The sequence below is a fragment of the Syzygium oleosum genome, unplaced genomic scaffold (assembly GCF_021117445.2).
Source record: "Syzygium oleosum isolate NSW1041296 unplaced genomic scaffold, Sole_v2.1 Sole_v2.09, whole genome shotgun sequence".
NCBI classification, from domain to species: domain Eukaryota; kingdom Viridiplantae; phylum Streptophyta; class Magnoliopsida; order Myrtales; family Myrtaceae; genus Syzygium; species Syzygium oleosum.
In genome coordinates, this window is record NW_026607493.1 from 3,191,582 (window position 1) to 3,215,017 (window position 23,436).

The following is a 23,436-nucleotide window of genomic DNA, read 5'->3' on the forward strand; positions in this document are numbered from 1 at the left end:
CAGCTGTTCTGAGCTTACAGGTATGGTCCCAGAAAGAAAGTATCATTCAATTTCGTTATTAAAGGGTGTTGTAACTTTCAGAATTACATTCTCGGCGGAAGCATCATATTTGACGAGTTTATTTCGAGCTTTGCACTTGTGTGTACGTACATGATGTATGTTTGACCGACATATTATTTCCAGACAGAGGTTGTGTCTCGATTTTACGCATCAAAGCAAATACCGAATCGACGCCACGTCAGATATCCAAACACTGCACGTCCCACCTTGCCACGGATTGTTAATGATTAGTTCAGTTTGGTGTATATCTGCAACACACGTTACCTTTGCGATGGTTAATATGCAGGTCGAACTTCTTGTTTACGTACAGGCTTGACGTAAACCGGTTTGAAACCAGAACGGAGGATGTCGGAGTTATTGGTTTGGTTAGGGTTGTGATTTCATTGACTTGGCTTAGGTCGGATTTTAGTTTTTCTTGTAGACCAGTATGGATTTCCCCTACTCTCATGCAGAGTTATGAAGAAGCCAAGCACTAACTAGAAAGAAGAACTCAAACTATCACGACAAAAGCTATATCCAATTATACTCTATATAATATCTTTTCCAAGAAGCCACATCATTTGTTCAATTTTTCTTTTTGGGGGGCCATTGACTACAGAATGAACAGAAGGTAAGTTGATAAAGAGAAACGGGCGGTGGAGAACAGACATGCACACTGCATATGGCAAAGCAAGTTCAACGAGACACTTGAAGGAAAATCCGATAGGTTGGACACTTTCGAAGGCTGGACACAGTCACAGGCAGCTTCATTAGAATAAGATCTGTTGCCCCCGCTCTTCTTCCAAACATAACACGACACACACTGACATATATATAAACAGTCGAGCAATATCGACTCCTCTCACCACCTTTCCATCTTCATCCCTCTCTCTTCTTCGTCTGACAGTCATAACATAAGTTGATCACTCATACATTCTACTCTTTTTAAGCTCTTTCAAATATATTATTGGACAAAAACGATGACAGGCTCAATGGGCCGCGGAAGCTCTGGTGCTCCGGCATTAGTCTCTTGCGCGATCATAATGTTCCTCTCCACGTCTGCGATGGCTTCTCTTCCATCTAAGTCTTCGGCTTTGAAAGTGGGGTTCTACAAATCGACGTGTCCACAAGCGGAGGTGATTGTGAGGAATGCTGTGAATAAGGCTGTCTCTCGCAACCCCGGCATCGGTGCCGGTCTCATTAGGTTGCTGTTCCATGATTGTTTTGTCAGGGTAATGTCATAGATAATCCCTCAATGTCAAACCAATTACGTACACACCTGCGCAAGGAAAGATACTGCTTAGACTCAGTTCTATCCACAAGCGTCACGTTATTGTAGATTGTTAAATGGTAACCGAGTTAAACTGTGATTGCAGGGCTGTGATGCTTCTGTGCTCTTAAATTCCAGCCCCGGAAATAAGGCGGAACGAGAACATTTTGCAAGCCATACCTTACGAGGATTTGAGGTAATTGATGAAGCGAAAGCCCGATTGGAAGCCTCATGCCCCAAGACGGTATCATGTGCGGACATCCTCGCCTTTGCTGCTCGCGACAGCGCATACCAGCTAGGAGGAATTAGCTACGCGGTTCCTGCCGGCCGCCGCGACGGCCTTGTCTCACTCCAAGACGACATCTTACAGAACCTGCCGCCCCCTTTCTTCAACGCGAAGCAGTTGGTGGACCTTTTCGCTAGCAAAGGGCTGTCTGTGGACGAGATGGTGACGCTCTCCGGAGCACACTCGATTGGCGTCTCGCATTGCTCCGTCTTCTCGGAGCGCCTCTACGCTGTTGACAACGTAACCGATGCCCATGATCCGCCGTTGGATGCCAAGTACAGGGCTTTCCTCCGTACCATTTGCCCGAGGCCACAGAGCGGAAACACAGCCAGCGATCCGCTGGTGGCATTGGACTCGACGCCAACCCGTTTGGACAACAAGTATTATCAGGATCTGCAGAATCACCGTGGGATATTGATTTCGGACCAAACCTTGTTCTCAAGCTCTGCAACGGCCGACATGGTCACTGACAATGCTCGCGACAATAAAGCCTGGAGTCTCAAGTTCGCAAAGGCCATGGTGCGCATGGGCTCCATTGAGGTCCTCACAGGCTCACAAGGTGAGGTCAGAAGACGGTGCAGCTCTGTGAATTAAAGCTGCATTTGCGCACATGAAGTTCTTTCATGTAGAATGTTTCATATCAATTTGTTCAGTTTCTGATTCCAAGTGAGTTCATTCTTTAGTATTGTGAGATTTGCTGATATTAAGGTCATATAAAATTTGTTGCTATTTATGTTTGGGAGTTTTGCTTCTCTCAAATTTCGGAGGCAAAATTCCCATAGAAGGACACATGACTCATGAGCATACTAGGGATCGTTTCTCTTCTTTTTTTCTTTTTCCTTTTCCTTTTTCATCTTCTTCCCTCAACCCCAACTACAGAAGCTCAGCGCCGCGCCAACCACCTGTCTCCAACATAAATCCTTGCCAACGCGGTCCGTTGCCACTGCCGCCACCATGGTGTAGTTGGTGAGCAAAGGTGGAGAACACAGAAAAAATGAGATTGGGGGAGGTACGGTGAGAAGCATATCATTTAAATGACAGACGGATTCGAGAAAGACAACATAACAGACGGCAGACCGACAAGATGATACCTTCAGGATTGTATAGGCCACCTGCAAATATCGATAGTTACATTAGCTGCAAAATAAGAAGTGATTCGATAGCAAAAACAACAGCCGGAGACAGAGACTAACTTACCATGAAAAACCGCATGCGTGAACGACCCAATGAAAGATAGCTTAGATTGAACTCCAGAGGACAAAGTATGCAAGCCGGGATGAAAGAAATGGCTGAAAACAGTGGATTAAACGGTAATGTTAATACAATACGTTCACTCGTGTTTAGTGGAATCGGTAGGCTCTGAGTGAAGGAATGCTTACGAGGCTGTTGAGTGAAGTATCAATCAGAAGGAAAAGTGCATTCAATGTACGCATGCAACCCATTAAACTGTACTATCAAGCATCGAACATCTCAATGGAGAGTACACAATATGAATCGATTACGGTTAGAGCACTGATGCCACGGAGCATCTTGAACAAGATAGGTTTATGTGGGATATAAGGAAACATGCAAGTTTACTACGGGGAAGTCTGATATTGTCCGCAGGACCGACAAAAGTCATGAATTGTAAAAACCTAAACCAGAATGGTTTCGTTAAATTGTGTTTTCGGATCTCTTACTTTTCTTGAACCTGCTCTTCAAATGCCAAATTCCAATGCTATCAAATCAGATATGGTAGTGGCTTTAACATAGAGGACACAAAAATGTGGAAGATGAAAGCCCTCGGATAGGAGTCTAGTTTCAAATTCTGGCAAACAGAAACAGAGGCAGATAATGTACAGCACTCACCAAATTCAGTCCAAGACGAGCATTTGATAGGAATGTTACGATTATGCACCAGAGCACGACACTTTTCAGATAAACATGTTCCTTGATTCGTAAAGCAGTCACTTTTCAGAACCCGAAGCCGGGGAGGATTTTGATTTGGGTGGCTCCTTCCCGTCAAGTCAACATTGGAAAAGTTTCCAGTGACTTGGGTATCCCTCCAAACCGCCTTCGGGTTGGCATTTGCCCATGCTGTGTTCGCTCAGTGAGAATGCGGATATCTCCAAGTGTATTGGGTTCGATGGACGAGCAGATGGTGCAGGGCTCGTCGAGCAGTGTGATAGCCTAGAAAGGTCGAGCAATGGCAGCCGATGACCGGTTCGGTCAGGGGGAAAGGGAATGCGAGCCAAGCTTCTTCATATACATTTCTGAGGAATTAATAAACAGAAAATGATTGTTGGCTGGGTATCCCACCTTGGTTGAAATAACGGGCCGCTCTGAAGGCCACCTTTTTGGCAACAATTGCATGTACTTCTTCACACCGCACGTCTTTCTCTGCATGCTGACGGACTAATTACACTGCAATGGAACAAGGGAAACTCCTTTTGGAAGGAACCTTGCCATTTAGACATATAGCTTCACGATGGATATGGGCTTTCGTACGTGTTTCTGTTGGGCGGTCCGGGTGCTTGTGCACCTAATTCACCCTATTTGTCGGATCTTGTGGTCCCGACGTAAGACCCACATGAGCTAATGCTTAACAGCCATCTGGTTCACTCAAAAATGACTCCTTTATCCGAGAATGTCAGTGTTTCCCACTTGTGACAGCGCAAACCGGCTAGGAGGAATTAACTATGCGGTCCCGCCGGCCGCCTCGACGGCCTCGTCCTGCGCCAAGACACGTCTTACAGAACCAGCCGCCCTTTCCTTCAACACCAAGCAGCTGGTGGACCTTTTTTGCTAGCAAAGGGCTGTCCGCGGACGAGATGGTGACACTCTCGGGAGCGCACTCGATTGGCGTCCCAACTGATGCCCATGATCCGTCATCGGATGCCAAGTACAGGGCTTTCCTCCGGACCATTTGCCTAAGGCCACGGAGCGGAAACACAGGCAGCAATCCGCTGGTGGCACTGGACTTAATGCCAACCCGTTTGGACAACGAGTAGCAGAATGACCAAACCCTGTTCTCGAGCTCTGCAACGGTCAATATGGTCGCCGACAATGCTGGCGACAGCAAAGTGTGGAGTCTCAAGTTCGCGAAGGCCAGGGTGCGCGTGGGCTCCATTCAGGTCCATACAGACTCACAAGGTGAGGTGAGAAGACAGTGCAGCTCCACGAATCAAAGCTGCATTTACGTACATGATGTTCTTTTATGTAGCATTGGGGTGGTTTTGCCTTTGATTTATTGAGTTTCTGATTCTGTGTGAGTTCGTTCTTTTGTATTGTGAGATTTGCTGATATAAATGTAACATGAAATTTGCTGCTGCTTGTTTCGGGATTTTGCTTCTCTCAATTTAGAGGCAAAATTCACATAATTCTGTTCTCTTTCTTCTCTCTTTTCCTTGTCTTTTTTATTTTCCTCTTTTCCTTCTTCCTTCTTCTTCCCTCAATCCCAACTACCAGGCGCTCACCGCCGCCCTAACCACCTGTCTCCGACACAAACCCTCGCCGACGCGGTTCCATCCGTTGCCGCCGCTGCCACAGGGGTGTAGTTGGTATGCAAAGGGAGAGAGCACAGAAACAATGCGATTTGGGTCTGGTATGCGTGAGGGAATTTTCACAAAACGGGAGGATATTTTGCGAAACTGAGTAATCTAAGTCGTCAATTTACTTTAAAATGTGTCAACCATTTTGAGGAAAAAATATTCTAAGACTGAATTTACTTCCCCTAGAAGTTTTAACATGTCAATGTGCCTACCTAAACTTAGAACATCCCAGTCCATGCAATTGTGATGCCACTGGAAATTACCATACCCTAATGTAGAATTTAGAACTTAGAAGGCCTCTTTTTATCTGATCTATTTAGTTGCTTGCATGTGAAATAGTGGGTGCTTGCTTTAAAGAAGCAAAATATGAACAAAAAAAAACACCAAGAAAATGGCTTTCTTCTTCTTCTCTTTTGGACAACAAGAACATGGCTTCGGTGTAGAAAGTCTTTACATTAGTTTAACGCTCAAAAGCACCCGTTCAATCTCTAAAAAACAGTCTGACGGGGTGTTGAATTCACAGCGTTTAGAGAGAATGAATCGTGTTTCGTGTAATCTCTCCTTTTTCTATACAACAAACACACAGGCAAACGAAAATGCCCCAATACCACGTCACAAGAAGAAGAAACTAGTATGACCTTGTGAAAGAATGGGGAAACAATCTGGAAAGAATCGAGTTTTTCGACTTCATGATTAATGCACATAGGCCATAGCATGGGACGTGAATCACAGCAACGGCAAAATACCTGTTGCATAAATGACCTGGTTAGAGATTTTTTCGACTCGGAGCAGCATATCATTTTAAATGCCAAAGATTAATTCGAGAAAGACAGCATACCAGACAGCAGACCAAGGTGATGATACCTCGAGGAATGGATACGGCCACCTGCAAATGTCGATAGTTACGTTAGCTGCAACATTAGAAGTGATTCGATAGTAGAAAGAACAGCCAGAGACAAAGACTAGCTTACCATGAGAAACCGCATGCATGTATGACCCACTGAAAGATAACATAGATTGAACTCCAGAGGACAAAGTATGCAAGCCGGAACCAAGGAAATGGCTGAAAACAGTGGTTTAAATGAGCAATGTTAATTCAATCTGACCTCTCATATTTAGTTGAACCAGTAGGCTCTGAGTGAAGGAATGCTTACAAGGCTGTTGAGTGAAGCATCAATCAGAAGGAAAAACGCATTTAATGTATGCATGCAGCCCATCAACTGCAAAATCAAGCATTAAACATCTCAATGGAGAGTATACAATAATATGATTCGATTATGATTAGAGCACCAAGGCCATGGAGCATATTGAACAAGATGAATTTATGTTGCACTTCAGAGAAGTCTGATATCATCTGCAGGACCGACAAAAGTTATGAACTGTAAAACCTGAGGCAGACTGGTTTCATTGAATTGTGTTTTTGGATCATTTACTTTTCTAAAATGTGGTCTTCAAATGACAAATTCCAATGATATCAGATCAGATATGATCCGTTATTACAAGCATTAGTGGCTTTTACACAGAGCACATAAAGTGTGGAAGGTGAAAGCCCTTGGACTGGGGGTCTAATTTCAAATTCTGATGGACAGAACCTGACGTAGACAATGTACAACACTCACCAAATTTAGTCCAAGATGAGCATTTGATAGGAATGGCACGATTATGCACCAGAACACGACATCTGTGAGAATAACAGCACCTGCACTGGTCTATAACAAAACATGTATCAGTTTCTACCATGACCCACATCATAAAGAAGAGGAACATACTCGTGAAGTGCTTAACCTTAAACGAGATAGGCTGCAAGGCAACAAACCAAATTACAGGTAACAAACTCCAACTTTGTTTCTTTTGATCAGTAAACTCTGGGCACGATCAGATTAATTCAACAAGTAGATAAAGAAACTAGACTCTGGGAGGTTAAAGCCAAGGCAGATGTTACGGCTACAGGTTTATCAGATAATGAGCAAGTATACTGTATTGCATAATCAACTGTGTATGTAACAATGAAGAAGCAACTGTTTGAAGCTAATTGTCTGAACATGCTTTGAAGAACATGAATTTAAATTCAGGATGAACTAACCTGATATACAATTTGCATGACATATCCCCAAAATCCAGCTCTTTGCAAAATCTCCTCTTCCGTGTAGCGGCTTCTCAATTTACTAACCCGAGTTTCCACTACTTTTACCCCGTAATTATTAGCGGCTGAAATTCGATTTTCTTCCAAATCTCTCCCCAAAAGCTGATCCGTCAACCCATTTCCAGTGGAAGGTTGTCTTGAGTACACCCAGCATCCATAGGCAGAAACAACAGTACCCAGCTACATCAAAAGGGCTCTGCATTAGCAGGAGCTGCTTCAAACAAGCATGTCAATAGACTCAACACACATGCTAGACACCCAACGTGTTATTTTGGTTTTCTAATTCTGCGGTGGCATATTTACATGGAAGTTACTCATTAAGACTACTACATTTACTTCCAAAACAAAAACTTCTCAAGGGAAATTCTATCAAAAAGTAAGAGGAAATAAGCATTTGGAAGTTGGTGAACATACTGCAAAATAGACCATGACAAGTGTGAAAGTCCACCTGCACAATTCCAGTGGAGATTGGTGAGTGATTGCTGCTACAGTTGCATTCACTGTCTAATAAACATGAGAATTCCTAATACTTACAAGTGAAAGATGTCAAGTGCTAATAAAGTCTGCAGTTAGTTCATCACATCACAAGCAGGCTCACATCTTGCACAATTTGACACTTTTTTCAGTTGCCATCCGAGAAAATGCAAAACCCGATTGAAATGGAAATTTACTGACAGAGAAGATACTGCAAAGGAAAGCACTCTCGTACGCTAGAGAAGCTTTACATGATCAAGGTCGGTTAGGCCGTAATTAGTGAATTACTGTTTTACATTGCCCCTGTTTACTCATGCCAAAATGGCTGGATGAAGACACAAAAGAGCTGCTCTATGGGTAACAACCCCAAATTTTTAGAAGTAATATGAAGAAAGTCTGGCAGGATTATATCAGTACAGGCAAGATAAAGCAAACCAAATAGCTGGAAGGTAGTGTCAGAGGACAGATCAGAACATGACGTTGGAACGAAAGAAGAGCTGCTTCATCCCTAGACCCACAGAAGACAGAGATTTACCCAAAATTCCACAGACATATCTTGACAGATGCAAGATCAAGCAAACATATTGAGATAATCCATTCTAAGCAAAAGCCTGCCGTCAATGAAGTTATGGAATTGAAGAGCCATAAAGAGGGGTGGATATGAGACGATGAGAATCTAAAGGTGAACAAAAGAGAAAAAGTCAAATGGCAAGTAGCTAACTCCTCTTGAACTTGTACTTAGTTCCTCCTGGTCTCTTCACATTTCCGCAAGACTAACCATGAGACTGCTAGTGGATTCAAGTTGCGAAACACATAATGTGACTACTGACCAGCAAATCCCTGATCATCCGTAACAAGTAGACCCAGAAAGAAATGCTTATTTCAGCTAGCCAGAATCTCGTAGAAGGCAGTGACTCAATGGCAACCCTTTGGCCTACTGTTTTACACAATTGAAACACTAACTTCTTCGTCCAGCAACCCTTTGCCGGATCTAGAGATGCATTCATTTTCAGGCGACACTACTCTAATAGATTGGATCATATGCACAATGGTAAGTCAGAACGATCTCACTAATCAACCTTCTACTAACATGTAGCTAACCAATTCAAAGCCGATGATCAAATGCCATTCGCACAAAATCCATTTCCAATAGGTCATCACTCACAGGATCACATCCCTACATAAGTCAACAAAAAGACCAGCACAACACAACCCACCCCTCAAAAACTCCTCAGCTGCAACACTTAAATCCGAAAAAAAAAAAGAAAGAAGAAGAAACACAAACTCACTCGGTGTAATAAACAAAAATGGTGGCATCCCACTCCACAATGTCCCAAGCAAGGAAGCCTCCCATGACGGCGAGCGAGCCCAGCCGGGTCGCCAACAGCCAACCGGGATGCACCCCTCGCCAGCAACTGGCCCACAGGCAGGAAGAGTCGACGTGGCTCCGGGGCTTGGCCACCGAGTAGCGACCCTCGGTCTCGGGTCGACCCGACAGCAAGCTCTGGAAGATGGCATTGTCGTCCAATCGCGACCCGCCCTCCTTCCTCCATATCACCCACAAGGAGCCGAGGAAGGAGACGGCGACGATGCCGACGCAGACGGCGCCGTACCAGGACACCACGAGACCCATCGGCCCCTCTAATTTCTCCTTCTCCTCGGTCGGGCAAGAGGGGGAGGCGGAAGGGGGCTATCGAAGAGGACCTGGGTACGCCGCCATTGATGTGGGGGTGATGAAAGCTTCGATCTTTTTCCTTTTATTTTTTCTTCTCTTTCAATCGTTGCCTTTAGGTGGTGGCGGTGCTGGAGAGGAACGGTAGTTTTGACCGTTGGGTCGGGTGGGAGTTGAACGGGCAGGGAGGAGAAAGAAAGAGGAAGAAAGGATGGTGGTGGTGGTGGCCTGGTCATTGTGGTTGAAGGAGGAGGAGGAGGAGGAGAAGAAGGAGAAGAACGACGTGACGAAGAAATCGGCAGGTGGTGACAGAATCCTCCTGGAAATTGACGGAAAATTGGCAATGCGGCAGTTTCGGTAAAATTCCCGGAGAAAACTTGCGGGGACGAGAAAGGCCCGAGGTTTTTGTAGCGTCAATCACGTCCATACACGTGTTTCTCTCCCGTGTTCTTGTAATAGGAAAAATTGCCCAAAAAGTCCTCCGCTTCTTTCACTTTTGTCAATTCGGTACTGAACTTTTCCATTACTAATCGGCTTACGTAGCGCAGACGTCGAGAATTTTTAATGACATGTTTTTAAAATTTTTCATTTTTCTTTTATATTAATTTTTTATTTTTCTTTTTCTTTTTCTTTTCTCCCATTCTTCCTCCTCCAGCCAGTTGCCAAACGTTGGCAACAGGCTAGAAGGGAGGGCCGGTGAGGCCAATCTCGCCCAACCATGGCGAGGCGAACCTCGCTAATGATCGGTGGGGGCGAGCTTTGCCCGAGACCAGCAAGGTCGACCTCACTAGCCCTCTCCTCTGGCCGGTTTCAAAAATTGAAAAATATTAATATATTATTAAAAATCGTCAACGTTGACGCCATGTAAGCCGGCCGGCATCCACGTCAGCACTTTCGGCCAAAATTGGCAGGATGAACTCAATTTGTAAGAAATGAAAATGTTTATGACTCAATTGACAAAATTAAAAAGTTTAGAACTGAATTGGTAAACATGTAATATGTGACTTTTTGGACAATTTTTCCTCTTGTAATAAAAACCTTTTATTTTCTTCTTGGCTTGAAATACTTTTCTTGGAAAAGAGAAGATTTTTGTTAGGTCATTTATCAATTTTAGCAAAATATCAAAGGAAAACTGATAATTTCATAATTACTACTGGATGGGCGGCGATATATATGTGAAGATGGGACATCAATTATTAGATTAAAAATGGGGTTATGTGGACGACTGTCGTAACGGTACTTTGTTAATCATACTCACTTCAATAAGGAATGATACACTTCCAATGCGTCGATCATAAGAAACGTCATTGTTTCGAAGATCGTAAACTTGTCTTGTTTAATCTAGAGATAATGACAAAAACAGTCTTTGAACTTTAGCTCAATGTGTAATTTGATCCCTGAACTTTTAATTTGTTCAATGTAGTCTCCAAACTTTAGCTTAATGTTCAATATGGTCTCTGAACTTTTAATTTGTTCAATATGGTCATCGAATTTTTTGTACATGTTCAATTTAGTCCATAAACTTGAATTAATGGAAGGACTACATTGAACATTTTTATAAAGTTCAAGGACTATATTGAACATGTACCAAAAGTTCAAGGACCATATTGAACAAATTGAAAGTTTATGGACAACATTGAACATTGGATTAAAGTTCATGGACTATATTGAACAAATTAAAAGTTCATGAACCAAATTGCATATTAAGTCAAAGTTTATGAACTGTTTATGTCATTTTCTCTTTAATCTATTGAACAAGCAAGGATGCTTGTTAATAAATTCATGAAAATGAATTATTATTTTTAGCTTTTTTTGTCGAAAAAAAATGCAGCTGTGTGTGCAACCTTTTAGTTTGGTCATTAAGGGCGAGAATTATAACCATTTTGTTTCCCTATTTTTTTAATTTTTTTGTTCTCGAAAACAGGTTTGGAATATAAATCCGTTTGTTAAAATAATTTCATTTTTTTTTCTTTTTGGGACAAGTTTTGTCCCAAAAATAGATTTAAAACAGAAATGAGAAGTTAAAATTTTTTACTTTTGAATTTTTGGAATCGAAATAACAATTCTTTTTTATTGTTCACTCTTGCCACCCACTGCCGCCCACTCGCCACTCGCCGGCCGTCCACCACCGCTTGCCCACCGCCTTGAACAAAAATTTAAGAATAACTATCAAACAAAATTTCTATTACGAGAACATAAATTTAGACCGTTATTAAACGCTACTTTTTGTTCAGAAACTCGTCCGAGAAAGAGAGATAGATTTTTCTATTTCTAGCCAAAAATGAGGTCGGAGAAGAGAAATGTTGTCATTCGCGCCCTAAAAGAATTAACATTTTTGGTGGAAACAATTCCGTCCTAGCAATATTTTATATCAATGCGTGCCTTACCAAACATTCATAACTATAAACACTGCCGTGTGTGCAACCTCTCAAAGGCTCTCTCATCTTTTTGTCAACGACTCCCAATTTTTAAAAAAAATATAACATCTATTTTTTTCTTTCTTTTTTTTTTTCTAGTTAATTCGTTTCCCGATTAGTCACAAATCCCAGCTCCGTCAGCAGAGTTCTTGATGAATAGACTTTAATTTCAGCAATACAAGCTTGTATTGGAATACATGAATATTAAATTCGCGTATTTATCTAAAAAGTTTGAAACGCGGTTAGACGATGACTATGTGTTTTTGTCATGATTTGTCAGCACACAGGGTCGTGTCGAAATTTTCTGCATTTTCATTTATTGCTCAATTACAATCGATTTCTTCGCACTTTTCCATCAAAGGGTAATCTCGTAGTTGACTTTGCGAATAACATGTAAATAGTAGACTTTTTCTTCATTACAAAAGCTTTGGATCAACATGTCTCGTGATTGATATTGCGGTCGCGTTTGCCATTGGCCACGTGTCCACTTGTTAGATCAAATAATGTCATTACTAAACATAAAAACGACGTAAATTGTTGCAATTTTTAAGAGTACTCAACCAATCTCAACATTAGATCTATCAAAATGGGTCATAAACCCATTTTTTAACCCATATTTTTTTTGGTCGAATTTTAACCCATATTTGATAGATTTAGTTGTTATATGGAATAGTAATATTTAGTAGATGGGTCATAAATGGATTTATAATGGTAAAATTAAAAATAATATGAGTGTTAAATGGGTTCACAACTTACTTAGACCCAACCTACATTTATGACTCTCTTTTCACTCTCTCTCGCCCACACTTGATCTCGCGCTCGCTCGCTCCATGTTCCCACCTCAGTTTGGATACGAGTTTTCCTATATTAGTTTAAATATAGAAGTGTTTTAACAATATGGGTCGGACAGGTCAGGTCGGATATGATCGGGTATTTGTTGGATCGAGTGCGGGTCACTAAATTTTATTGCATGAAAATGAATCAAAACGGATTAAATGAGTAAATTCGAATTGAACCATTTTCGACTTAGCCGCAACCCACCCGTTTAACGAGTCTACTCAACATGTTATGTTCCTATCCTCTAATCGGGATTCAATAAATATTACCATAGGAGGCTCTCCAATCAAAATTGTCTTAGCTTATCTTTGTAAACCATTTTTCTCTCCTTTCTTTCTCTGATTGAAATCATTTCAATTTATTGAAGAAACTTACATCTTGAATGGATCCTATACAAAGTTGAAGTATCATCGAACAATAGATTCAACAATTGAGATTTACCTCATCAAAAAACCTCAATCCTACTATGTTACTTATCCATCTCCTTTCCCAGCCCAAACAACTTTCCCCCTTGTTCATTGCTCTTCATCCCAGTGGACAAGCCAAGACCGGCACCGCCATCGGCAACCCCACCCAGGCGCGCCACCTTCCAACTCTACACACATCTATCCGACACAACCTCTCCTTTTGCACTTAGACTCTCTCACTTCGTCGCTCTCTCTCCTTCTCTCTCTCCCTTCCTGATTCTAGTAGGGATGTGCAAAATGGACTGCCCAAATCGAGAACCACCCGAACCAGACCGAATTAGCCAATTTGGTCCGGTTCTTCAGAAATGTCAGTCCGGTTCCCGTTTCCTAAAAGTGGAACCAGTGTCCGGACGGTCCAGTTTTAAGGAGGAACCGGACAAACTACATATACTTTTTTAATTTTTTATTTCTTCAAAAAAATTAGTAAAATATGAACTAAACCATAAGTAAACTTTATTAACATAAATTCATTGATAAAAATTAATAAAATGTGAAACAAACCCTAAGTGAACGGTTCCATAACCGGACCAAACCGACCATTCCTATATTCGAGGTTGTCAACCTTCAACAATCTCAAATAGAGGAGGTGGTGGGCCCTCCATATGAAAGGTTGACAACCTCTAATTTGTACAAGAGAGCCAGGGGAGATGGATCGAAAGAAGGGCGCCGCACCGTGACCATATGAATGGCATGAGGTGCCAGTTGTGGGGGTATACGTAGGGAAAGAAGAAGTGAGGATAAGAATATCAAGACATTGTCACATTTTCCTCTGACTTTGGTTGCATGAAATTTGTTCTAACAAATATTTCGATTGGTGAGTTATAAGTTGTGAATATTATCGACATGTAAATTTTGATGGGAGTTTCCTCAAAGTCGGAATGCTTTGGTCTTTCCTTTTTAATCTCTATTTTTGTGCTGGTGTTGTAATCCCAATGTAGTTAAAAGAAGAAAGAAGCAATCTCCGGAAAAAGAGGAGAGGCACTCCATTACTTCATTAGTGAGCAGTTGAGCTGAAAAAACAAAGCTCACTTAACACAGAAAATGCACATGGCAAGCCTGGTCACCGGGTTTGACTTTGACCCATCAAAATACTTTCCCGAAAGAAAAAGAAAAAAGAATCCCAAAAGACCCGCATCTCGCACAGGCGGAATGCCAGCTCACCACTCATCCTCTCACATGGCCGCGTAGCTGTGACTCACCACCGTGAACCCGCCGTCCACCGCCAGGTTGTGCCCGCTTATGTACTCCGACTCGTCCGACGCCAGGAACAGCGCCGCCTCCGCCACGTGCCTCGCCCTCAGCCGCACCCCCTTCAGGTTCGCCGCCGCCGCGCTGTTCACCTCCACCTCCTCCGGCGTCAGCCCGTACGCATCGCACGACAGCGGCGTCGCCACCCCGAACGGCGCCACGCAGTTCACCCGGATCCCGTGCGCCCCGAGCTCGCTGCACGCCGTCCTCACCAGCCCCACCAGCGCGTGCTTCGACACCGTGTACGCGTGCGGCCCCGCCCCGCCGAGCGCCGCCGCCACGCTGGCGGTGCAGATGATCGACCCCCGGGTCCCCCCGGCGACCATGGCGCGGGCGGCGTGCTTGATCGTGGCGGCGACGCCGCGCACGTTGGTGGCGACGGTGGCGTCGAGGGCGGCGAGGTCGAGGTCGAGGATCCCGTGGAGGGGGCCGATGACGCCGGCGTTGCTGAAGAGGACGTCGAGCTTCTTGTGCTTTTGGATCGCGAAGTTCACGGTGGACTCGACCTGGGACTCGTCGCGGACGTCGCAGTGGTGGTAGGACGCGCGGTGGTCGCCGATGGAGTCGGCCACCTTTTGGCCGAGCTCGTCTTGGACGTCGGCGAGCACGACGATGGCGCCGTGCTCTGCAAACAGCCGCGCAGCCTCCTCGCCGATTCCACTGGCTGCACCGGTCACCAGTGCAACCTTTCCCTCCAACCTGAGTAATCAGAAAACCTACTTATTTTAGACATTTTCTTTTTCAAAAACTACGAAACCAATTAAGCTAGTAATAATTAATAAAAGAAGAAGAAGGTAATAACAAAACCATAATTATAGTTTTTGAACGGAGAAATGCTAATATCTAATACAAAGTTAAAAATAGGGATAATTAGCAAACGAAAAAAAAAAAGATTATGGGTTGAATGGTATCTTTGAGCTTTTAGAAAAAACAATCTTTTTCGTTTTATTTTTTGTTTTTGTGAGGCAAAGAGGAATTTTTTTTTTGTCGACTCTGTGAAATCTTCTGCCTTTCTCTTCAAGATCAGTCCGAACATAATTTAGACAAATAATGACAAATAAACGACATATGAACAAAAGGGTAATGCCCAAATCGCACCAACAACGTTAAAATTCATGTGCAAAAGCTAATTTAATCCCGTCATAGAATCAAATCAGCAAGCAAGAAACGAAGAAGCGTTCTTATAAAATGCCAAGCCAATCGGACCGGACCCGTTCAAGGAGCAAGAAATTACGTGGGAACAACAAAGAGGAAGCTCTCGAGCCTTACCTCGGCTTAGACATGATACCGTATGATTTGACTATGCTGCGGAAGATGCTCCGAATTCGGATCTGCTATTCGTTCTGCAGCATTCGGCGTTTTTGGGGGGGTGAAATTTATAGGGGGGGGAGGGGAGACTGCGTGGCCCGGAGCTCGAGGAATGCGGGGAGGATGACATATGCGATTTCGACATGGGCGGGGCCTATTATAATCTCCATTTTGGTTCGTTTAATTCGGTCTCTATTGCAACTTTCACGTCTACATTCCGGATCAGCCGTTCGTTCGAGTCAACTCCCCCCATTATTATATCGGCTTGACTTGACGTGGGATCCGAAAGCCCCGAACCCCCCCTCTCGTTGATCTGTCTCGGGAGTTTTTATTATTAGGGTTTGTGTCCTTGGAAGTTTTGAGGCGCTTCTCGGGCGAGTGAGCTTGCACCTTGTGTTTGAATATTTGCTTCGTGCCACGAACATGCAAAGCCACTTGCAGGGCAAGTTGCGCCATATAAAAGATGAACGAATGCTCTGGGGGATGGCGTTGCGACGGGCATGTGAATCCACTTGCGCTGTGTGCAGCACAAGACCCATGGGCGATGACGATGGCTCTGCGAGATGGCGTATTCTCGACGTACCGAGCCCTCTTTGAAATCCCCGAGACCCGAGTGGCTGCTTTCTAAATTTAAAAAGCTCGCGCTCAATGAGACTTTTCGTTTTATTTTTTCCAAAAGTATACACGAAGGCCGTCGCTTTTAATCGGGCGGGACGAATCGAACATCGATCGATGCCTTTAATCTCGCGACAAAGTCAAAGAAGAGGTATTGCATTACGTGGCGCGAAAACCCACAATTAGAAACGGGTCAATACGTGCATGTACTTACAATATATTCAGCAAACGCATACATGTCCGTGCATGATGTGTATACATTTTGCCTACACCATAATGACTGAATGATATCCATTCCATCTTCAACCTTGGCATGCGAAGGCACTATATAACGAGACATCCCAGAAGCATCTGTTCACAAATTTTTCGGCCTCTTTTTGAGGGTTGGGATTCCACGTGGATACGTAATAGGAAGAAGAGCCGAAGCATGTTAGTGGGGGTAAAGGTAACTTTTGGAGGATCCAAAGCTGGAGTGGAGTTTTACCGACAGGGAGCAGCACCATAGCTCGCGTATAGCTAGGTTCATAGATTGGTCTGCTCGAGAGCAAGTGACGTTTCCTTTTGGTAGCGGCGGGTTGTCTTCAGGTTCCCCCAACTATTACATCATGTGCGCGCATTCGAGGCTTTTGAGCATATCCACCAAACACCCTTTTCCTCCTTTTGAATGGAAATCACGACCAAGCAAGCTCATCTGTAATCGGAAGTTTTCACGGAATAAAAGAAACATCGATGGCCATGCGGCATTTGATCCCAGATATTATGATGATTGGATCCAGTGTCCATCGTTTCCGGAGAGGCAAAGCTTTTTCAAGAATCGAGGACGAATAAGTGATTTTATTAGGGACCGCAATATATACAACGCCACCCACGTAAGCAATGAGAACATCGAAAAGGTCCATCCATGGACAGGATGACCCTAAACTCACTCGGCTGTACTACACCATCAAAGCGTGCGTCTCGCTCGTTACAGATCTGTTTATGTACACGAAACGACGGGCTGAAGTTGTAAGACCTAACAAAACTGCGACCCGCTCTTGTTCGCAGCCGACCCCACTCGAAGCGAGCCGAAGCAACAGTTGCAATTCCAAGCTCCCTCCGGGATGAATGGAACTTTCGTAAAGGAATAGTTATGCGCCATCAATGGCTGCCGCTGCCATCCAACAGGTTCCTCAGACTGCAGAGCGCCTCGGCCGAGAAGCTGCAGCACCTCATCCTCCGTGGTCGAGGCGACGGCTGCTGCCAATGATCGAGCGGCGTGAAGCACACGACGATCACTGTGAGGTTGTCGGTCGTGTTGAGGCGCAGCGCCTCCTTAACGAGATCCCTCGCAGACTGTTCTGGGTCATCGTGCCGGCGGAGCCCACGGCGCACAATGTTGACGGCATGCTGACTGGACATCACGTCCCAGATCCCGTCACAACCTATTATGAGGAATTCGTCATCCTCCATCAGGAGAGCTCGCCGGAACTCGGGCTCGGAAATCAGAGGCGAGGGAAAGCCCCGAGAGAACTTCATGTCCCAGTCGCCCAGAGCTCGAGTGACCGATAAGATGCCATTTAGGTATCCATCATCGACAAAACCGCCCAGTTCTTCGACTCGCCTCCGTTCTGAAGGGTATATTGGTTTATGGTCTTGGGACATGTCGATGGCCTCGCCTCTCCGGCAGAGAACTGCACGGCAGTCACCAGCATTGGCCACCACGAGATGCCTGGAGAGTTTTTAAAAGAAAGTGGAAACCGTAAAATGAGAAAAGCAAGGTGCATCAATGCATTGAACAAGTGAATAATTTTGCCTAATGGCAGGTAGCACCAAAAGGTAATCAGGTATAGCCCAACTACAGAATGATGTCAGGAGTTCTCGTCCAAGAAACCGCATTAGAAATCGATTATAAGGGGGGTAACTGCGCTGAAAGAGTTTAAGTGATTGGATTTTTTCATTTTGTCCAACATATTTGTCAAAGAATACTTCCAAGGTGGCCTGCTCAAGAACAGAACGGTGACGAAAGCAAAATTACCTTCCAAGAATCATTGCAATGAGAGCTGTGGCTCCAGAAGAACTACTGACGCTAGCATCGTCTGCCAAAGCACGGTCCGCGAGAAGAAATGCTTTTCGGAGAGAATTCTCGACCTCACCCAAGAATGAGTCGTTAACTTCACATGACTGAGGAAATTCGGCATCGTCAAAGAAGAGTCGGATAACATTTTTTCTAATGAAGGCTGATGCTTCAGCTCCTCCATGACCATCAAACACCTGTGTAATGTCATCGATTTCAGTCAACGTCATAATCAATGAAAACGAATCACTTGAGATGCAACTTGAAGATTAAGAGTTCAATGTATTAACTACCCCATAAAAAGCACTCGGTTTAGGAAACCGGTAAGGCGATCCTAAATGCGTGGACAAATCATCTACGCGAATGTGTTCATCTTCCATAAATCTCCGGGGCCCAATATCTGCAGAGTTACCAGAACGAATAGTAGGCACAAACTGTGCAACAACTGCCTCCAGAAACGCATCAGGAGTATTATCTGCCGATGTGATTTCCTGAAATGAAACGAAATCGAGATGAAATTCCTTCCACAAACTCTCACTCTATAAGTCACAACTTTACAAAGACTCAAGCCAAGGAAGAATCGACAAACGATTGACTAAGAAGATTGTCTTCCTAAAAGAATAGGCGAGGTCTTAATTAGAAGCAAATTTGTTCTTGGTCGAGGAAAAAAGGTTTGATGTTGTTCTAGGATTAATTTTCCGCGGCCCTCAGAAACATTCTCTCGGTTTTTCCTTGCTTGCAAGTTGCAACATAATCCTTTCAGATTTAAGGGTCATCTTCCATCCTTTTTTTTCTGAATAATTGAGATTTGCAATTTAATGAACAAGAAGCAGCAGCAAAAATCAATTCTGCATCTTAGTTCTCCTTGCGTATTGGAAAAGTACATTTATTGTCCCCGAGAACATAAGAAGTAGCATACATAGAAAATCTGAACGACCAAACATAAGCGAGTATAAGAAACAACAGATTTACCGACACCAACAGTCATGTCAATCATCGTTCCAGTTCAGCATTCCCAAAAACTCCAAGGCAGCATAATCATACAGTTCACACCAGAAGAACTTGTTTACGGATATCAAAACAAAGTAAGGTCACGTTTAAGCATCCAACGGAACATCCCTTTAGTAATCAGCCCTTTGTATTTCGAGCGTTATTCTAGCGCATAATTAGTACATGTATGCATACCAAGAACTAGCAGATTTCGTGCAATGATCATCCGGGTTAACGTCAGAAAGCTTTCAATTCTCTCCATCATCCTCAAAACAACCAGTACTACGGTAACATTTGCTACAACCAAACCTAGAGGATGGAGGATGAACAGCAATTCCCCCCCCCCCCCCCCTTTTCAAGCCACAATGATTCCCGCATTCAGTTCTTGCTAGAAGATTCTTAAACTATTGCAGGTTTCAAAAACTGCAACTTACATGAGTTAATGATAATCATTACACAGTATCTCAATTACGTAAGGCTCCGCCTCAATGAAGAAACGAAAACTCCATAGATAATCATATTCAACAGCATCTCAACCCAACACCAAGACATCCTCCGGAAGATCATCGAAACCAGAATCTATCAGTTCACACCGAACAGAGCCCTTACAAAAAAAGAACCACTCACCACTTGAGAAGCGGGGACATCGGCGGCGGCGGCGGCGGCCTCCGACGCGCGAACCCCCTCGACGGCAGGGTGCGAGAGAGGCGAGGAGACGGCGACCAGCTCCTCGATCGCGCTCGCTCTCGCGGCCGCGAGGTACGGCACCTCCAGCGCGGGCACGCTCTGCCGACACGCGACCTCTGCTTCAGCCACCATAACTTCTTCCCCCCCTCACAATCTCATCAAAAGAGCCAAAAAAAAAAAAACACGCGAAGCTCGAACAGGCCGGAAAGACTCCCTCCTCGCGCTTTCCGCCGGAATTTCCCTCCCGGAAACTCGATCGCTATCGACCGAAAGAGTAAGCTCCGGCCCGAGGATGGAGCTCCGCCGATCACGCACCGGTCTTCTCGCACCTTCTCCGAACTTCTTCTTCTTCTCCTTCCGTCTGCGACTTCGACTCCGCAAAACGATCCGAAACGCCGATCGGAGGGCGCGCGCGAGCTCGGGGTTTTATACGGTCGGGGGGGCTGGCGACCGGCAACCGGTAGCCACGGGTCACCGGCTAGGAGCTCCCCCCAGAGCGGGCGACACGTGTGCGGCCGAGAGCCGTGGGATCGATCTCGCTCGCTCGTTGCGCTCCGTGGCCCCTCGGCCTTGACATGTGAGTCTCTGTGACTTTTCCCACTCGAGGGGGGAACGCGTTAACACGGCTTCGAGCTTCGGAAGGGGCGTGGGGGTCGGACCGAGGGAATTGACGGAAACGCCCTCCTCCGGCTTGCCTTCTTTGAATGAGCTGTCTTTGTTTGACTCGAGCACGGCGACATACCATATTTTATTATTATTACGTTGCCTTCAAGTTTGCATTGCTCATAAAAAAAAGTACGTCCCGACCAACAAAATTTATAAATGAAAAGGCCTATTTTTTAATAAGTGATAATCTCGTGAATCTAACGGTGGAGATGCCTCCAAGAGCATGTCGGCATCGCGTACATGTATCGCATCGAATACGCTTAAAGGACAAAAACGCGGATGCGATATTCTCTCTTTAAGAATGAATATTTTACTCTATGCTCTAGCGGCATTTCCGCAGGAGGAGCCTAGGAGGGAGTAAGACCGGGTCGTCGGCGTGGTCAGGGGCAACATGGGGAAATCGCCTGCTGGGATTTCTGAAAAGCAGTTTTGCTCGTGTTTTCCACCTTCGCTGACGCAAGAGGGCGGGCGGGTCCCGCTGGCGTTGGCGATGCCCGAGCCGGATGCTCGACGCCGGAATGTACGAAATTGCCCTCCCGCGTAGCTCGAGATCAGCGAAGCTGACCCGTGCCGACCGGGGACTTTTCGGACCTTTGCGCGGAGCTCGGGCGTGGTCCGCGTAACATCCCCGGTGGTGGTCCAGGTAGAATTCGAGCAAAGTCTTCTTCTATCATTAGTTGGAGATTCCCTACGCCTTTTCTTTCCTCTTTTTTTGGGGGAGTTTTTATATCATTTATTTACATCGTCTTGCGAAATCTCGTATATACCCTTCTATGGTTAGGCGCGGCGCCGGTAAATACTTTTTTTTTCCCCGAGGGCGAGTATCGGGCCCCGCCGCGTCGCCGTCGAGAGAAAAAATCGAGATGAATTGCGCGGCCATTATTATTTCGATGTTTTCTTAGACGCAATTTGGCATCGGCAATACGGATACGGCGAGACGTGGGAATCCATCGATTGGAAAAGGTCAGATTTGCGTCTCTAACGGGAGTTGACTACGCACAAAGCTGTTGTCAACACGAGCATTATTCTCCATAAAGAAGGTGATCGGGACCCAAGCGTGATCATGTCACGCAGGCAAATGTTTCGATGTTTGATTAGTACCGGAGAGTTGACAACTCGCATCTAATTACAGCACAAACCAGAAGGGTATGTTGAATTTAATTAATTCTTTTGGTTGCGGTCGTGGGATTGGAATCCGAGGTTAACTCTGAACAAGTGAACAGGATCTTCAATACCGTGGATGGATCGAACCATACAATGGTCGGCAGTTCTTGCAATTGATGTGTGTGTGTGTGTGTAAATATATATATAAAAGAGGGAGATGGTGTGTAATTTCGAGGTTAAACACTTTGTGCTGTGGACGTATTCGTGATGTTGGGCATGCATGGCCACCGGAAATGAAAGATGGAAGGCGACCAAAACCGGTGGGCGGAAAGGATTTACGAGCCGAAGTTCGCTGTACCAAAGTTGAGAAGATTTTTCAAGCGAAAATTTTTTTTTCTTTCCTTGGTTGGGGGGGGGGGGGGGGGGGGTCAAAATCTGGAATTTTGTTTACACCGTAAGCGGTGCTAGCTAGCGGAGCCCACTAGAAGAGCATCTTCACGAATTAAAAAGCCCAATGGGCTCGAGGTGGGGTGGAAGAGAGCCGGTTACGTGGAGGACGATGGTTTCGATGGGCCTTCGCGGCCCAATGGGCTACCGTATTTGGGCTTCTTGGACAAAACTCCGAACCGCACGGGAGGGAGGCCCAAGAGGGCTCTAGGGTTTTTAACCCGAGCCACGGAGGAGGCCTTGACCGGTCCTGTGAAGCCGGCGACGAGGCTGCCGGTGTAGTCCCGACAGATGCATGCAATTGCTCCATCCGTCGATCCATACCTTCTGGGTCCCTAAATTTCCATAAATTTTCCTTTAATGGAATGGCATTTTGACATGTGCTCCATAAAAAAAAAATAAAAAAATTCTTCATTTTAGCACAAGTCTTTAAAATTCCATATGGATCTCCACAATGATTGGGGTGTTTGAAATGAGGACGAGGGTTGCTTTGTATTCTGCTTCAATTCTATTCTCTAACTGGGTAAATCGTACCCATTTTTTACCATATAACGGCCCGATTTTGTACTTGTCCAAATTAGCTCATCGTGTGCCTCCAGGGATTTTATTGGGATGGTGAGAATTTCCTGCTTGGTCTGTTCATCGAATAGTGCGTCTACCTTCTGCTCTTTCCACATTTCCTCTTCTAGGATTATCAGTTCAGCTACTCTTTGTGGGTCATCGGTATTCGCAAATCCACCAATTATACCTCTTCAACCATTTATCTGTCCTAATATCCACATTTTCCCCCATTGCCTATAGACCACATCGCTGAAATAGAAATGGCTTCTCGTCCCATAAGCAGGTTTTGCCATCCCCAAGACGGCCTAGCTCCTTTTTCTGCATGCCATAATTGTTTCCGTTTGAAGTAGATGCCTTTCAACAATCTGGTCCATGAAGGATTCTGGGATTTTTTTATAATTTCCATGCTTATTTACCTAGCATGGCTTTGTTTACAGTGATTCAATCTCTAAGGCCCATACCTCCCTTGTTTTTTTTTTGTCCGGTCTTCATAGTGTCCCACTTTTTTAGGTGTAAACCAGCTTTTGAGTCATTGTTTTTCACCAAAAATTCGGAGTAAATGACACCGCAAATACCGTAACTTTCGTACGATACTCACCTAAGTGTTGTATTTTTTTTTCAA

At 44.7% G+C, this 23,436-nt stretch overlaps 4 protein-coding genes across 5 annotated transcripts; 1 reads left to right on the forward strand and 3 right to left on the reverse strand.

The window, feature by feature from the left end:
• The first annotated feature begins 1,031 nt into the window (after nucleotides 1-1,031).
• On the forward strand, nucleotides 1,032-2,553 carry LOC115673572 (peroxidase 5-like). The gene is made up of 2 exons (XM_030595786.2): nucleotides 1,032-1,271; nucleotides 1,416-2,553. The coding sequence occupies exons 1-2, from the start codon at nucleotides 1,032-1,034 to the stop codon at nucleotides 2,187-2,189; spliced, it is 1,014 nt and encodes a 337-aa protein (XP_030451646.1). The 3' UTR covers nucleotides 2,190-2,553.
• Nucleotides 2,554-5,508: 2,955 nt separating this feature from the next.
• On the reverse strand, nucleotides 5,509-9,744 carry LOC115673412 (uncharacterized). Of its 2 annotated transcripts, XM_030595573.2 has the most exons (8): nucleotides 9,032-9,733; nucleotides 7,683-7,716; nucleotides 7,209-7,448; nucleotides 6,745-6,834; nucleotides 6,280-6,345; nucleotides 6,097-6,188; nucleotides 5,964-6,011; nucleotides 5,509-5,871 (listed from the first exon to the last, which is right to left on the reverse strand). In XM_030595573.2, exons 1-8 carry the CDS (start codon nucleotides 9,373-9,375, stop codon nucleotides 5,754-5,756), a joined length of 1,032 nt encoding a protein of 343 aa, XP_030451433.1. In that variant the 5' UTR covers nucleotides 9,376-9,733; the 3' UTR covers nucleotides 5,509-5,753. The 2 variants fall into 2 exon arrangements, with proteins under 2 accessions (XP_030451433.1, XP_030451435.1); XM_030595575.2 differs by lacking the exon at nucleotides 7,683-7,716 and having other exon boundaries at nucleotides 9,032-9,744.
• A 4,351-nt stretch (nucleotides 9,745-14,095) lies between these two features.
• On the reverse strand, nucleotides 14,096-15,761 carry LOC115673681 (short-chain dehydrogenase reductase 3b-like). The gene is made up of 2 exons (XM_056314824.1): nucleotides 15,653-15,761; nucleotides 14,096-15,082 (listed from the first exon to the last, which is right to left on the reverse strand). The coding sequence occupies exons 1-2, from the start codon at nucleotides 15,664-15,666 to the stop codon at nucleotides 14,308-14,310; spliced, it is 789 nt and encodes a 262-aa protein (XP_056170799.1). The 5' UTR covers nucleotides 15,667-15,761; the 3' UTR covers nucleotides 14,096-14,307.
• A 1,348-nt stretch (nucleotides 15,762-17,109) lies between these two features.
• On the reverse strand, nucleotides 17,110-20,429 carry LOC115673675 (probable protein phosphatase 2C 49). Its single transcript, XM_030595908.2, has 4 exons — nucleotides 19,977-20,429; nucleotides 18,653-18,850; nucleotides 18,321-18,556; nucleotides 17,110-18,014 (listed from the first exon to the last, which is right to left on the reverse strand). Exons 1-4 carry the CDS (start codon nucleotides 20,166-20,168, stop codon nucleotides 17,444-17,446), a joined length of 1,197 nt encoding a protein of 398 aa, XP_030451768.2. The 5' UTR covers nucleotides 20,169-20,429; the 3' UTR covers nucleotides 17,110-17,443.
• Nucleotides 20,430-23,436: the final 3,007 nt, after the last annotated feature.

Coding starts and splice junctions, on each gene's coding strand:
- LOC115673572 (XM_030595786.2), top strand. CDS start 1,032: ATGGGCCGCGGAAGCTCTGGTGCTCCGGCATTAGTCTCTTGCGCGATC. Junction 1,272..1,415: donor TCCATGATTGTTTTGTCAGG/GTAATGTCATAG, acceptor CTGTGATTGCAG/GGCTGTGATGCTTCTGTGCT.
- LOC115673412 (XM_030595573.2), bottom strand. CDS start 9,375: ATGGGTCTCGTGGTGTCCTGGTACGGCGCCGTCTGCGTCGGCATCGTC. Junction 7,717..9,031: donor ATTTTTGTTTATTACACCGA/GTGAGTTTGTGT, acceptor GGAATTGTGCAG/GTGGACTTTCACACTTGTCA. Junction 6,012..6,096: donor CATGCATGCGGTTTCTCATG/GTAAGCTAGTCT, acceptor CGACATTTGCAG/GTGGCCGTATCCATTCCTCG.
- LOC115673675 (XM_030595908.2), bottom strand. CDS start 20,168: ATGGTGGCTGAAGCAGAGGTCGCGTGTCGGCAGAGCGTGCCCGCGCTG. Junction 18,851..19,976: donor ATGTCCCCGCTTCTCAAGTG/GTGAGTGGTTCT, acceptor GTTTCATTTCAG/GAAATCACATCGGCAGATAA. Junction 18,015..18,320: donor ATTGCAATGATTCTTGGAAG/GTAATTTTGCTT, acceptor AAAACTCTCCAG/GCATCTCGTGGTGGCCAATG.